Source organism: Fukomys damarensis, unplaced genomic scaffold (genome assembly GCF_012274545.1).
Source record: "Fukomys damarensis isolate Sample0158 unplaced genomic scaffold, DMR_v1.0_HiC HiC_scaffold_25, whole genome shotgun sequence".
Classification (NCBI taxonomy): domain Eukaryota; kingdom Metazoa; phylum Chordata; class Mammalia; order Rodentia; family Bathyergidae; genus Fukomys; species Fukomys damarensis.
Window position 1 is genome coordinate 16,151,845 of NW_022900937.1, and position 15,040 is coordinate 16,166,884.

The window sequence follows — 15,040 nt, forward strand, 5'->3', positions numbered from 1 at the left end:
CTCAACTACACAGTGAGACCCTGTCTCAAAAACAAACAAACAAACAAACAAAAAAGAATATCTAATGTTGAAAACAAAGAAATATATTTCTGTTTGGTATCAGGGATCGAACTCAGGAACTTACGCTTTCAAGGCAGGCACAGCACCACTGAGCTAAATCCCCAGCCCAAGAAATAATATTTTAAAATACAGATGTCTACAGGATATGGTTGAACCACTTGCCTACAGAGTTCAGGACATCAATTACTAAAAAATTAAATATGAACTAAATAAATTGTTAAAAATATATATTTATGGCATTTTCTTGCCCTAGTAACTCCAACTCAGAAAAATCTGAATTTGACATCAAATGCTCTTGGAAAGGCCACTATGCCACACATTCAGCTCCATTTCCCTTCACAAGAGCTTTGCCTTTTTCTTGAAAAACAGACCTACTCTAAGTTCAGTTTTCTCCTTAGATGCATAATGACATCATGTAAATATTCATACTGAATTTCCATCACAGTCAAATCTGTTTTACTATATACCCTTCTGCTGCCCATAATCATCCCCTTGTTTTATGGCCCCACTTAACAGTGCCGAATTGGCTTAGCAAGCCTGGAAAATTTTACCAATAAATTATCTTGATTATCCAAGACACCAATGCACAATCCAGCAAGTACTATATCCGTAACACTTCTAAAATTACCATAACAACATGACTCAGGCTGAGTGTCAACAAATGGGGTTGAAACTCTTCATTTAATCCTACTGTTTTCTGATTAACTGTATTATTGACAGAATTCTTCAAGATCTGTTAAAGCTGCTAAACTCCCACAAATTCTGTAGAGTTAAAACAAGATGTAATTCCAAAGAAAATTTACACTACAATACTACTGTAATAAGAATTTTATATACACTTGGGTGTTCTTAGAAGAAATTTAGGGGTCGGGGATTTAGCTCAGTGGTTCCACAGCCTGCCTCACAAGTGCAAGGTATTTGAGTTGGATATCTGGTACCAAACAAACAAAAAAGTATCTTAGAAGAAATTTAAAATGTATTGTGTCTAGAGTTACAATTTTAAATTAAACCCCTTTCATAACATTTTGTGGGATGAAAACAAATAATAAAATCTCTTACATACCTATAAAGGAGAAACACAAACACTGACAGAAAAATGTGTTTGTCAGGTCTACAGCTTTCTTTAAATAACTAAGTTATACACATAAACTAATGCATACATGTGGCAAAATATTAACTGGTAAACGAGATGATAGGGTGCTATGGAATTTCCCCAACATCTTCTACTTTTCTATAAGACTAAAATTTTTCTTCAAAGTTGGAAAAAATCAAAACCAAATTTTGAGAACATGCCCTGTATTGCATATAAAAACCAAGTATTCCTCATGTATCAAGCACTCTTTGGTAAGTATCTTTATCTAAGTAAGATCTTTGCCAAGGTGCAACAGAAAAATACAGTGAATGTTTAAAATGTATGACAGTAATACACAGATTGCCATTAATCTTCCTTAAAATACTCCCCCTAATGTCAAACACACATCCTATTTTTCTTAGCACTTCTGAAACAGTTCTGTAAGTCTGTTAAGTCTTCGTTCCCTTCTTTAGTCGTACTGCTGTACTGCTGCTGGCTGCACTGATGTCCTGAATTGAGTGAGTTACATTTGCACTGTATACTCATTTTGACTTTTGAAAAGTCAGAAGTAACAGGGCCAGATCCAGTGCCTTAGGCAGGGGAGGGTACACCATACTATTACTATGGGACTTAGCAGTGATTTTTGCTGTACTGAATCATACTTTATACAGACACAAAAGAGGTGAGAATGATAAAATGAATGTGTTTGAAGGGAAAGGAGTTTTCTGAAGTGGATAAAAGGCAATGTATCTTTTACTGTAATTTTTTTTTTTTTGAGATAAAGTCTCACTGTATAGTTTGGCTGGCCTTGAACCCACTATGCAGCTTAGGCTAGCCTCAAACCTCCTGCTTCAGCCTCCTCCAACATGTGCTACCATGACTGGCTTACTGTAATAAATTTTTAAAAATTTGAACACTCACTGTATATTTTGATCATACATCATATGTACCCAGCTTTTGTTTTTTGGTGGTACTGAGGATTGAACCCAGGGTATTCACACTAAGTTATAGCCACAGACCTTTTTATTGTTTTTTTTTTTTCTTTTGAAGACAGGGTCTCACTAAATTGGTCAGGCTGGCTTTGAAGTTGGAATCCTCCTGTATCAGCCTCCTGAGTAGCTGGGATTAAAGGCATGTGCCACTACACCCAGTAGAAGCAACTCTTAAAAGAGTAAAATGATAAGTATGTGTAAAGATGTCCAACTATAGCCATGAACATATAAATATATATTTAAGTGATACCATTTTCCTCTTCCAGGCTGGCAAAGATGAAGAGACTGTCCACAATGTTCAAGGCATTTGAGGTAGTAAACTGAAAAATATCTTTCTGGAGGGCAACTTGACAAGGTGCAACAAAATTGCAAATGTACATATCCTTTGACTCAAAGTATCCTTCCAAGGGCCAGCGATTTGGCTCAATGGTTCCACCACTGGCACAAGGACCAGAGATCCATTCCCAGTACCAAACAAAACAAACAAACAAACAAACCCAAAGTACCCTGCTTGAGCACAAGAAAACAATCAAGTTGGAACTACAAGGATGCTCAGTCCAATGTTAATTATAATATTTTTTAAAAATGGGAAACACACACACACATATATACATACATATATATATACATATATATATACATATATATATATATATGCTAAATTTTCAGTATACTTAAGCTGAAATGATGTTAATGCTCTATGAAGTAATAAAAGTAGGTTTATAGCAAAATCTGTGTTTCTCACGTAAGTCCTGATGTACATTTTTAAATTCTGGAAAATTAACATATTATTAGTGACTATCTCTAGAAACTTTTTGTTTTGGTACTGGGGATCAAACTCAGGTCCTTGTGCTTGTGAGGCAGGCGCCAGAACCACTGAGCTAAATCCCCTGCCTTCTAGAAACATTTTTAAAGTGGAACTTAAACATCATTTTGGCAATAAGCATGCTAATTTTGTTTTTCTTTAATGTGCTCTAAAGGTAAGTAGTTTTCTAGTTTTTGTTTACTGCTTTTTTTCTTATCATAAAATACATATGGGGCCAGGGATTTAGCTCAGCTCAGTGGTGCTTGTGCCTGTCTTACACACACAAGGTCCTGAGTTCCATCCCCAGTAACCCCCCCTCTCAAAAAAAGATAAATACACACATTTTTTTAAATGTAGGAGTAAAATTTGTGCCCTTATTTTGGGTAAAATAAATAAAATAATTGAGAATACATCTCTGTAATCCCAGCACTTTGGGAGGCTAAGGCAGGACTATTCCAAGTTTGAAACCAGACTGGGCAACTTAATAAAACCTTGTCTCAAAATAAAAGAAAAAAATTTAAAAAGGGGCAGGGATGTAGCACCGTATAAAGACCCTTAATTCAATTCCCAGTAATGATAAAGGAAAGAAAAAGTTACACAGAAATATATAAACAGAAGTGAAAGACCAAAGGTAATAATTATCCCTCCCTATTCCTCACACTTTCCTCTTGCAGCAGTGGTCCCTCCTTATCACAGAGCACCATCTCATTACTTTAATTGCATTCAGAAACACTTCCATGACAATTTCTCTTTTTTTTCTTTTTCAATACAGGGTCTCGCTTTGTAGTTCAGGCTGGCCTCGAACTCATGGCAATAATAACGGCCTCTGGAGTGCTAGGATTACAGGTGTGTGCCATCACGCCTGATTCACGATAATCTCTTAATTATGTATCAAACCTAAATGTCTAAATCTCAGAAATCTATATCTGTGTAAGTGCTGCACATTCCTCAGTCGATTTCTTCACAAACTATATTCTCTGTCTTGCTGCCCCCACCCGAGTCCTTTTTCCTCCCTCCATTAAGACCTTTATCATTTGCATGGTTACCAGAAGCTCCCAAATTTGGTCATATTTGACTCCTTTTCCTCAAACAATGAAAGATCAAATCCTGCCTATCTTGAAATTTGATTTACCTCTTCCTCTCACTGCCATTTGCAGAGCTCAGCTAAGATCCAAGCCCTGCCATTTCTGACCTGGACTATTCAGCCAAATAAACTTTTCTTTAGTAGCCAGTATGTATCTTTCATCAGTGAAAGGGACTGGGAACATGAAGATTAATAAAGCAAAGGGCTGCCTTGCAATATACTTTGGAGTAGATAGGTGGTAGAACACAGCAGAATGTGTTAAGTACCGCAATTAGAACAAAACCTATGGGACATCAGTTTCCTTCCTGTACGATCTGATAACTTGAGCCATCTAGAATACAAACTAGATCATATTACTCTGTTGTAAAACTTTTGATGACTGCCTATCAACAAAGTCCAAACACTTTCTGCCATACACTGTGTAATCTGGTCCCAACTTACTTAACAGCTCATTTGTTACCTTTCCTTTATATCATAGGACCCAGGCACATATTGCTAGCTGCTGCTCTGATATTATGCTAAGCACTTACTTCCACTACACCTAGTGCTGCTTGTGCACCCTTTCAGCTAAAGCTTTGAGTTACAACTTGTTTTTCTCTCTCTCTACTAGGATGTGGTAAGCTTAGGGGCAAAAATTACATTTTGCTATTCACCCTATCCTTCCCAAAGTCCAGGATTACTAAACATCCAAGAAATGGTTGTTAAAGGAATAGAGGAGTGGCAACAGATTTTCAGAGAGGCAAAATATACTATTAATTACATTATTATGATTAACTACCACCCCCCCACAACTAGAGCCTAAAGAAGCTGTTTGAAATTTTTACCTACTTGCCTACCTATTCCTTTTCCCATTAAATAACCCTATACAATACAGACAGAATCTTTACCCTTTAAGATACTTTTATTCAAATAAACAGCGGCAATAACATGCAAACAAATACATAGTATCACTTCAGACAGTGATGTTATATTGACTTTAAAAAAGCAGTTTAATGGGACAAAATGGATACAGAAGAAATGTGCTGCTTTAAATAGGGATACAAAGAAGTCATTGAAAGTTTCTCTGAGAAGGTAACAAGCTCACGCCTAAAGGATAATAAACAACTGGCTAAAAACAATTTTAGGCAATTTTGATTTCTGCAGGCAGAAGGAAGTGAAGCAGAAATACATTTGGGCTGGGTGTCGTGGCACACGCCTATAATCCCAGGACTCCGGAGGCTGAGGCAGAAGGATTGCTGTGTGAGGACAGCCTGAGCTACCTAGCAAGTTCAAGGCCAGGCTAGAATAGTGTATTCAAGGCCAGATTGGACTACATAAGTAGAACTTGTCTCAAAACAAAACAAAACAAAAAGAAATATATTTGGCTCTCTGAAAGTGTGGCTAGAAAAGGAGAACTAGAGGCTTTGTAGGTGGCAGCCTGTGTGGAGGCCTCAATGCACCTGCTTCAGTTTGGCATTCCCTAGTTTGCTTCTGTTGTCTGTAGTCTTCTTACTCATGATGGAATGGGTATACTGCCCACTCTCTTGTTAAGCAGATGCTAAATGATTCTGAAGTACCCCTCTTGGCTTCTCATGATAGAAAGTATTGTTAGATATAATATTGTAACAATACTGTCCTGGGGCTAATGAAAAGTACACGAGAATAAAACCACCCTCAAAAAAAAGGTAAGTTCTTTCTACTAACTTGACAAGTCAAGTCAAAAAAAGAAATACAAAAATGATCCTGGATTTATTAGAAGAAATAAAATAACATGCTCCTACTCTAAAACTACATACAGGCTACAAATTTATCCTTTTAATGAAGGGATTATTTTTCTTCATTTCCATGTAAAGTTGTCATACAAACTGGACCTCAGAGATTAAGTAAATTTCCAGTTTCACTGGCGAAAGTTTTTCTTTACCTTCATAGAAATGAAGCAATCTTCTGATGTTACAAACATGCAAAAATTTACAGGCACTAGAAACTGCCTTTCAGCAGCAATTCTATGGATGTTTATGCCACAATCTATTTATGCAAGTAGTACTGTCATGTTAAAACAAAGTCAATCTATTACATAAATGAATATTTGTGAAACCAGTTGCTAAAGCAACTGAGTAGTTGCTAGGAAGTCAAGCAGTGTGAAATTACACATCTTACTCCTATTCTCAGTAGCATCTGCTGGCTTTGCTAACCGGAACATGAACACATTTCTAAATTTAAAGACCCTTTCATTATCCTAGTACCAGGTCTTGAAATTCCAGGTTGCTAACCTTCTATCAGTAAAAATAAACTCATTCTTAGCACCCTGAATTCAACTCTGTGCTGAGATCTCTGGCTAGTATAGTAGCATTTTTCCTCCAAGGCTTGCTAGATATATGGGGTAAGATTTTTTCCATCTCTTTTGCAGAATCATCAGAAGCAACAGAGGCATCAAACAAAAATTATCACAAGTTCTCATCTTCCCATTCCTCCAAAGGCCAAACTCCCACAATGAATCTTCATAGTATCAAAGAAAAAACCTTTAGCCTGAAATGGGACCTCTTCAATTCTCCTAGCACATTTTTACTTTTAAGATCTTTCATTTTCTCTTCTCCATTTACTGGGGTGACCTGCTACAAAATATATGAATGCCCAATGAGCTTTCTTCTCAGTCTCTTAGCTTTAAACTAGTTGATTCTGTCATTATTCATGATCTCAACCATAACTTCACACTTAAAATAGAAAATGTATGTTCTTGGTTGCAAAATAAAATTGCATAATTTCTCCTTTGAGTTTTAATCCAATCCTAATGTTGAAAACTCCAGGAAACAGTACCAATTGTAAAATCTCTCTAAACAGGATATATATCCTTACAGATTAAGTCTGGGTATTACACAATAAGAATTTACTCTTCTCTTTTCTGGAAGCTGAATTAAAGCAAGGCCTTACTCCCTCTTTTCTTTTTTTTTGGTACCAGGGATTGAACGTGGGTCCTCCCACTTGCAAGGCAGGCAGTAGAACCACTGAGCTAAATCCTTGACCCCTTACTCCTTTCTTAAAGTGTCATTCAAGAGACAATAGCAACTGATCGTGTGGAAATTATTTATATAATCTGGGGCCAATCATGGTTGTGCATGCCTGTAATCCTAGCATTCAGGAGGCTGAGGCAGGAGGATCACCACTGAGCTCGAGGTCAGTCTGGATTACACAGTGAGGTCAAGTCCAGACTGTAGTGAGACCCTGTCTCAAGAAACAAACAAACCCAAAATAAACAACAATAATAAGAACAACAATCCTGGTCTTTATGTAAACCTACTAAATCAGAATCTAGATATTATTGATACATATATATGTAGATCTACCTACATCATAACATCTTAGAACGACTGGAAAATTTAAAAGCCTATCACACACATGGATGAACCTTGAACAATAAAATTATGACTCATAATGACCACAGTCCCTTTCATAAATTCCTTATTTCTTATATCAATGGGTTCTATTTAAAGAGACGTTTCCCATAAAACTATAAATTATTTCTCCTGCTGTTCTCTCTTTTTTTTTTTTTTTTTTTTTTTTTTTTGTGGTACTGGGGTTCAAACTCAGGACCTTGCACCTGCAAGGCAGGCATTGAACTAAATTCCCAGCCCATAAACTATTTAACTTGAAACACACCAATGCTTATAACAGCAATTATTGTTGTGAAGAGAAGCCACTGACACAACCAAGTTCTTACCTAATCTAAGCTCTCCAAAGTTCCCGCACCCAATTTTCTTGCCAACCCTGAAGTTGGGTCCCACCATAAGAACCCCAGAGGTCGTCGAGGAGCCAGACGGTCGGGAGCAGTGTGCACTCCTTTGTGCCATGGACTTAGTTGTTCGTTGTCTTTCATCCTTTTCCCTACTAGGATGGTCCATGATCCTACACAACAGTCTCTGTACAAGTAGCCACAGTGTGTACACCTCTCTTCAACAGAAAAGTATGTCCAACAAACCGCAGTCAGAGAAAGATAAGGAGTTCTTTTGGCACCATGTTTATGTTTCTAACGTATCTCCAGGAGATGAAAAGCCATTGATTAGCTCCTGTAGGACATGTAGCATGTAGTTCTCAAGCATAGGAAGATGTTTTGTAACCTAGGCAAAAATCAAGAAAACATGCAGTTAAAAATTAAAATTTAAAACAATGGAGAAAGTCACTTCTAATAAGAATGGATCCTATCCAAAGATGAGCAAAGTAGGTAGCTTCCTGAAACGGGTTTTGATTTTATATCTACCAACAGTTTAGCCATCTGGATTAGTTATTCATGTGCTAACATAAGCTCAGTAGGCTGCAAACCACAGGAGCGGATGGAACACACCAGTCTCTAATACAAAATGCTTTCTTCTAGTAAGGTTCATATGTCCAAAAGGAAAAGTTTCTGTTGGGTGTTTTTCTTTCCCCCCAATACCAGGAATCAGACTCAGGACCTTGTGCTTGCCAGGCAGGTGGGGTGTTGGTCATTTTTTATCACTGGCTAACAGAAAGATATAATAAGGTTAAAGCTAAGTTTAATAAATGTGGACATTTAATTAATTAAAAGTTCTTCATTTAATTTGTCCAGAACTTCACCAGAAATGCAGCTGCTCACTGCCTCTCTCCATGATTCTCTACATTCAGCAATGCACTGGCAGCACTCAAGCAATCCACAAGTTACCAACAGGCACACACTATTTCTGTACCAAACAGTCCTAAATAAAAGCTTTGAAAACCTCAACATTTGGTCTAGCTGTCAATGTAGACTGAGTCAAGAAACTAAAAATCATAAACTTAACATTCTTCCCTACCAAAATTCATTAGAGTTCCAATAAGAAACTTCGTAAGACATCGTTTTAGTGCTACATGTGATTATCCATGTGTCTCTCCATGGAACTGTGATACACATCCTGGTTTATGACCATGGTTCCTAGCTCATTACTCCCTTAACCTTTGCTAATTCTTAAGTGACTAGATGATGAGCACTTCATGCCTCAAGTCTCTCTGATCTCCTACTATCCTTTTTCACCTGTTCCCTTTTCTCCCCAAGGCAGGCCACAGAAACCAAAACTTTCATTTCCTCTAGGTAATACCACCCCCACTCCACTTTGGAGCCACTAACCATAAGAAAATTCTCTACTTACCTTGTCTAATAAATCCTAAATGCCTCATTTCTGAAGGGAATGCCCCATAACAGGGAGGAAGGAATGTTCCACAGAGAATCTGGATAGGCCTTGCTGGGATTCCCCACTGTCTAGTTAGCAGCAGATCACAAGGGTTCTGTTTCTGGGGTACTGGAAATTGAACCCATGGGAATTTTATATCCATAGTCCTTTTTATTGTAACACAGGGTCTCACTAAGTTCCTCAGGCTGACCTTTAACTTGCAATCCTCCTCCCTCAGCCTCCTTAGTAGCTGGGATCACAGACGTGGGCCACTACATCCAACTAGATCATACCATTTTTGTTCAGGCACATTTCTACAGTTTTCAATGCTTCCATCAGGAATCCCCAATGAAGTCTCTATAAAAACTAAAAAGGACAAGGCTCAGAAAGTTTCCAGAGCACCAGAGACATGGCAAGTTTGAGGGCAGTGTGCCCAGAGAAGACATCAAAGCTCTATTTCCCTCCCCCATACCTCACCCAAAGCATCTCCTCCTTTGTACTCCTGTAATAGCCTTTATAATAAACAGGCATATGTGTTTTCCTGTGAGCCACTCAAGAGAATGAATGCAAGGAAGGGGAGATGTGGATCCTCTGCTTATAGCCAGTCAACTAGCAGCACAGGTAAAACACCCTGGAACTTAAGAAAGGTATCTGAAGGGTAGAAGAGGGAAAATCTTGGGGACTGTGCCCTCAATTTGTAGAATCGGGTGCTGTCTCCAGGTAGAGAAGGTCAAAACTGAACTGAGGGCTAGGGATTTAGCTCAGTGGTGCCACTGCCTGCCGTAAACCCAAGGTCTCAAATTCAATCACTGGTAACAAAACAAAACACAAAAACTCAACTTAATTAGGACTCCTCGACAATATCCACCACTGCAGAATTAACTTGCTTGCTAGTGGGGAGAAACCTCTATACTTACTGGGAGACAGAAGTCTTATATGTTAATTACTATGGTGTGAGAGTAAAGAGTTTTGTTTTCAGTCTCAATATCCTTAAAAACATACTCATCACCATTCACATACTGAACACATATTTTACTTTCATAAGTGTTCTCCTCAAAACTTTTAAGAGAATTAGAATAATTACTTCATTATTATCACCAGCGTGTAACAGATAAAAAATGTCCAAACTGAGCCAGGCATGTTAGCGCATGCCTGTAATCCCAGTACTCAGGAGGCTGAGGCAGGAGGATAACCTTGAGGCCACCTTGGGTTATATATAGTAAGTTCAAGATCAGCCTGAACAATATAGGGAGGCCCGTTCTTAAAAAAAAAAAAAAAAAATTCTAGACTGTAAGCTCCTGAGGACACCTTCAAGTCCCGAGTAGTGCTATTACAGGTATAAAGCTGTGAACTGATTGTACAAGTGGACACATAATCCAAGAATCCAGTGTTTGCTTCATTATAGTAAAATTCTTGTTTTCACTGCATTATAAAAACTACATATATAATGACATTAGGCTTTCACAGTACTAATCATCAATAATATATATTTCTCTGAATTTTGGAGACAATAGCTTTACTTCTATAAAGGACCAAAAGCTAGGGGGATAAGACGCAGTTACATTACTCAATTTCCTACATGGACAGTATCACAAATTTATAACTGTCCTCATTTTTTTGTCTTATTTCTTTTGTTTGTTTGTTTGTTTTGGGGGGACAGGGTCTCACTATGTAGTTGAGAATGACCTGGAACTCACTATGTAGCCCAGGCTGGTCTAGAACTCAGAGTGATCCTCCTGCCTCAGCCTCCCAAGTGCTGGGATTACAGGTGTGTACCACCACGCCCGGCTTTGTCTTATTTCTAAATGTATCTAATATCCTGATTATCCCTGTCTTCTACATAAATCTCTCAAACAACATGGAAAAAGAAAAAAAAATTAACCATGCTTTAAAACAAGTCCATCTTAACTGTTGGGAGCACGTCTGTGTAAAACACAGGCAGCTCTATTTTCTTCCCTTATAAATTGAGGGCAGAAGTAGGATGTGTCTTGACCCATCTAGGCAATTTATGACCATTTAACTAACCCTTAAATTTTCGTAAATTATCACTAGTATAATAACCTCATAAGATTTGGAAGCTACACTACTTTGTCTATTTCTTTTTTATACTTTTCATATGTTTTTAATGGTTTTTTAATGGATGGAAATTGTTCTACAATGCTTCTCATTAGCTTTTTCCATTGTACTTCAATTCATGTAACAGTGGATGGAGTAACCACTCAACCTTCATTATCCATGAAGACTTGCATGTTTGTATTAGAAGAATACTTAGTACTTGCTGGGCTAGAGACCACTACAGGAAGTCAAACTTTTCATTCAGCTGGGAAAATGATGCTCATCACTGCTTACAGAACGCAACAATCATGTTGCCTCCCACAAATAAGGCATATATAAGGTATCAAATTTCTAATCAATACATAGGCCCTACCTAAGGCATAATTATGAAAGATAAATAATATTCAATACAACTTTATATAGCACATCTTATTTTAAAAATTAAAATGGGCCAGGGATTTAGCTCAGTAGAACAGCACCTGCCTCACAAATGCAAGGTCCCCAGTTCGATCCCCGGTACTGAAAAACAAAACTGAAATAACTGAATGATTAAATTTTGAAAATCCTATTTATCAACACCCACTGCTCAGAATTATTTTTCACCTCCCAACTATAAACTTTGCAGCTTGTCATATGAAACCCTTCAATAGAAATTCTTTATTTAAATTTATGAATTAAAAACCTACCACATAAACACAAGAAGTATTTATGTCTTAGCTTCATGCCTAGGATAGCATCTTCACATTCTGTTTGCATTTAAAGTCTAACTCTTGTCTTCATCCTCCATGAAACTTTTTACAACCAGTTGTAAAAAACAAGTTTTTTACAAACTTCTTCCAATACTTGAAACACTGCTGTCTATTCCAGTCATTTGTCACCTACTATGGGCCAGATCATAACTAATACTTCATATAAGTCTTTAAAGTTAGGAATCATGTCATATCTCTTTTAATTTCTTACATGTAGATAATACTTTAAAAATATTATGTAGCAAACATGATGGTCTTGTGCATCTAACAGAAAACTAATTTGGTGAGATAATCAAATATTTACACAAAGAAATAAAGTTAAAGAGAATGAGAATTCATCTACCAAAAACCTAGCATTAATTCACTTACATTCATCAGGATTAAAACAAGTTAGTTGGATTTTCCATTCCACAAACGATATTAACTGATTTACAGTTAGTAATAAGCAACATTTGAAAAAAAATGAACACGCCAAAGAGAATATCCAAAGTAAACACTGAGCTATATTTTAACTTTAAAAAAAGCCTCCAAGAAGAGCAGCTAAAGATAAACCATATATTTATATTATTTCTTATATTATCTACTTTATATTGCTTCTATTTTTTTATTCCACTAAGAAAAATAAGGTGCAAAGTACAGAAACCATATAAATGCATTATGAGGGATTTAGTGCTCAGTGGTTTCACCGCCTGCACCCAAGTTCAATCCCTGGTACCAAAAAAAGCAGTATGTATATGCTTATTTTTCTAGCAAATAAATTATTTGACAAACATTTGAAACTTACTTATTAAACATATTACATGTGAGGATGAATACATATTGAATTGTTAGAGTAATACTAGCAAGTTCCTTAGGAAACTTCAATTTCAATATTTTCTTTTAAAAATTTTTTTCAAAAATTTATTTTGGCAGTACGGGGGACTGAATTCAGGGCCTGTGAAATAAGCTGCAATCCCAACCCTCACTCTTTTTTAAATTTTGAGACAGGGTTTCACTAAGTTACTAAAATACCCAGGGTATTAGCAATTCTCCTGACTCAGCCTCCCAGCATGCTAGAATTATAGGCATATAGTACAGGCCCAGTGGTTCTATCAATTTAAACATGTTTGTAGGAAAGATATTTTACTCTTACTTTTAAAAATAGTATGAGCAGGCAAAAATGGCATAAACAAAAAGATAGTGGAACTACAAACTAATCAATGTGGTGAAGGAAAAAGCGCCACAAAACTTTGAAGAGCTGATCAAAACTACTCAAAACATAAATGACAAATTTACTAAACAAGACCCCATGAAAAAGTGTCAAAGAGACATCCTAGAGATAAAGAATTCTGCTGAATGCATGAATGACAGAAATGACAAATGTGAGCTCTTGAGGACAAGATGGCAACACATGATGATATACTCAGAGAAACCCTAAAAATGGTAAGACAGCAAGGGAAATTCTTCCAACAGCTACTTGGTTTTGTTTTGTTTTTTGAGACAGGGTCTCACTATGTAGTTGAGAATGACCTGGAATTCACTATGTAGCCCACGCTGGTCTTGAACTCACAGCGATCCTCCTGCTTCAGCCTCCCAAGTACTGGTATTACAGGTGTGTGCCACCATGCCTGGCTTTTCTTTTTTTGTTTTGTTTTGTTGTTTTGTTTTTTGAGACAACAGCTACTTGGAATTACAGAGAAATTAGAGGGCAGCACATATGGAATAAAAAATCTATTTACAGAAATCATAGCAGGAAACTTTCCAACTATGGTGTCTCAGTTACTTTTCTTGTTGCAGAAACAAAAAACCCAACACCCAAAGTTAAAGGAAGAAAGATTTATTTGGCTCATAGTTTGTAGAGATTTCAGTCCATAATTGGCTGGCTCCAAGGCAGGGTGGCATGGCAGAGGGGCACTGCAGTGGAGAAACAGTCCATGGAAGGGCAGAAGATAGCAAAGCAAGCAAACAAGGATTAAGACAAAAATCTTTCTGTCTCTTTTACTGTATCTAGGCTACCAAGATTAGGGCAGCGCCAAACCAGTCAGTGGACTGATTTACTGATTGTCCATCCTTAATCCTAGCACCCTTATTCCCACCATTGCACCATGAATCAATCACACAATCTAGAATGAGCCACCTCTGAAAAAGCCCTATCAGTATGACTACATGAGGCTTTGAGAGGACATCTAGACACAAGCCATAACATGTGGCAAAAGAACTCAACATTCAAATATGTACAATAAAAAAAGAAAAAAAAGTAGTATGAGCCACACACCTGCAATCCCAGTACTTGAAACTCTGAGGCAGAAGGATCACAAACTGAAGGTCAGCCTAAACTGCATAGCAAGACCCTATCAAAACCAAACAGCATGAGAATGGGAAAAAACTGAAAGCATTTATTCTAAAGCAAGACAAGACAGGATGTCCACTTTCATAATGGCAACTGAAATTTCATCCAGAGCAATTAGACAGGAGCAAGAAATAAAAAAGGATACAAATAGGAAAGGAAGAAGTCAAATTATCTTTATTTGCAGAGGATATGAGTCTATATTCAGAAGACACTAAAGACTCTGCCAAAGACTTTTAGAGCTGATAAATTCAGCAAAATAGTAGGATACAAAGTCAACATTTAAAAATCAAGAGCTTTTCTATAAACCAATGATAAACCATCTGAGAAAGAAATCAGGAAAATTATTATATTCACAATAGCTTTAAAAAAAAAACTTAGACATCAACCTAACCAAGAATGTAAAAGATCTCTACCACAGATATTACAAAACATTGAAGAAATTAAAGACAACAGAAAAAGAAAAAAAAACATGTTCAGGGATCAGCAAATCAGTATTTTTTTTGGTACCGGGAATCAAACTCAGGTCCTTGCGCTTACAAGGCAGGTGGCAGAACTGCTGAGCTAAATCCCCGGCCCACAAATCAGTATTTTTAATCAGCCACATTACTGAAAGTCATCTACAGCCCCAGTGCAATCTCCATCAAATTTCTTTTCTTTTGGTATCGGGGATCGAACTCAGGACCCTGAGCCTCTGAGGCAGGCATGGTGCCACTGAGCTAAATACCCAGCCCCCTATCAAATCTCAAAGGCAGTCTTCCC

At 37.2% G+C, this 15,040-nt stretch overlaps 1 protein-coding gene across 7 annotated transcripts in view; it reads right to left on the reverse strand.

The window, feature by feature from the left end:
- Positions 1-15,040, reverse strand: part of Csnk1g1 (casein kinase 1 gamma 1) — a 155,430-nt gene that overhangs the window by 103,380 nt on the left and 37,010 nt on the right. For all 7 annotated transcript variants that reach the window (XM_010641167.1, XM_010641165.1, XM_033756144.1 and 4 more), the window contains exon 2: positions 7,708-8,104. In XM_010641167.1, the coding sequence (XP_010639469.1) occupies positions 7,708-7,888 (181 nt within the window). In that variant the 5' untranslated portion in view covers positions 7,889-8,104. The remainder of the gene's footprint in view (positions 1-7,707; positions 8,105-15,040) is intronic.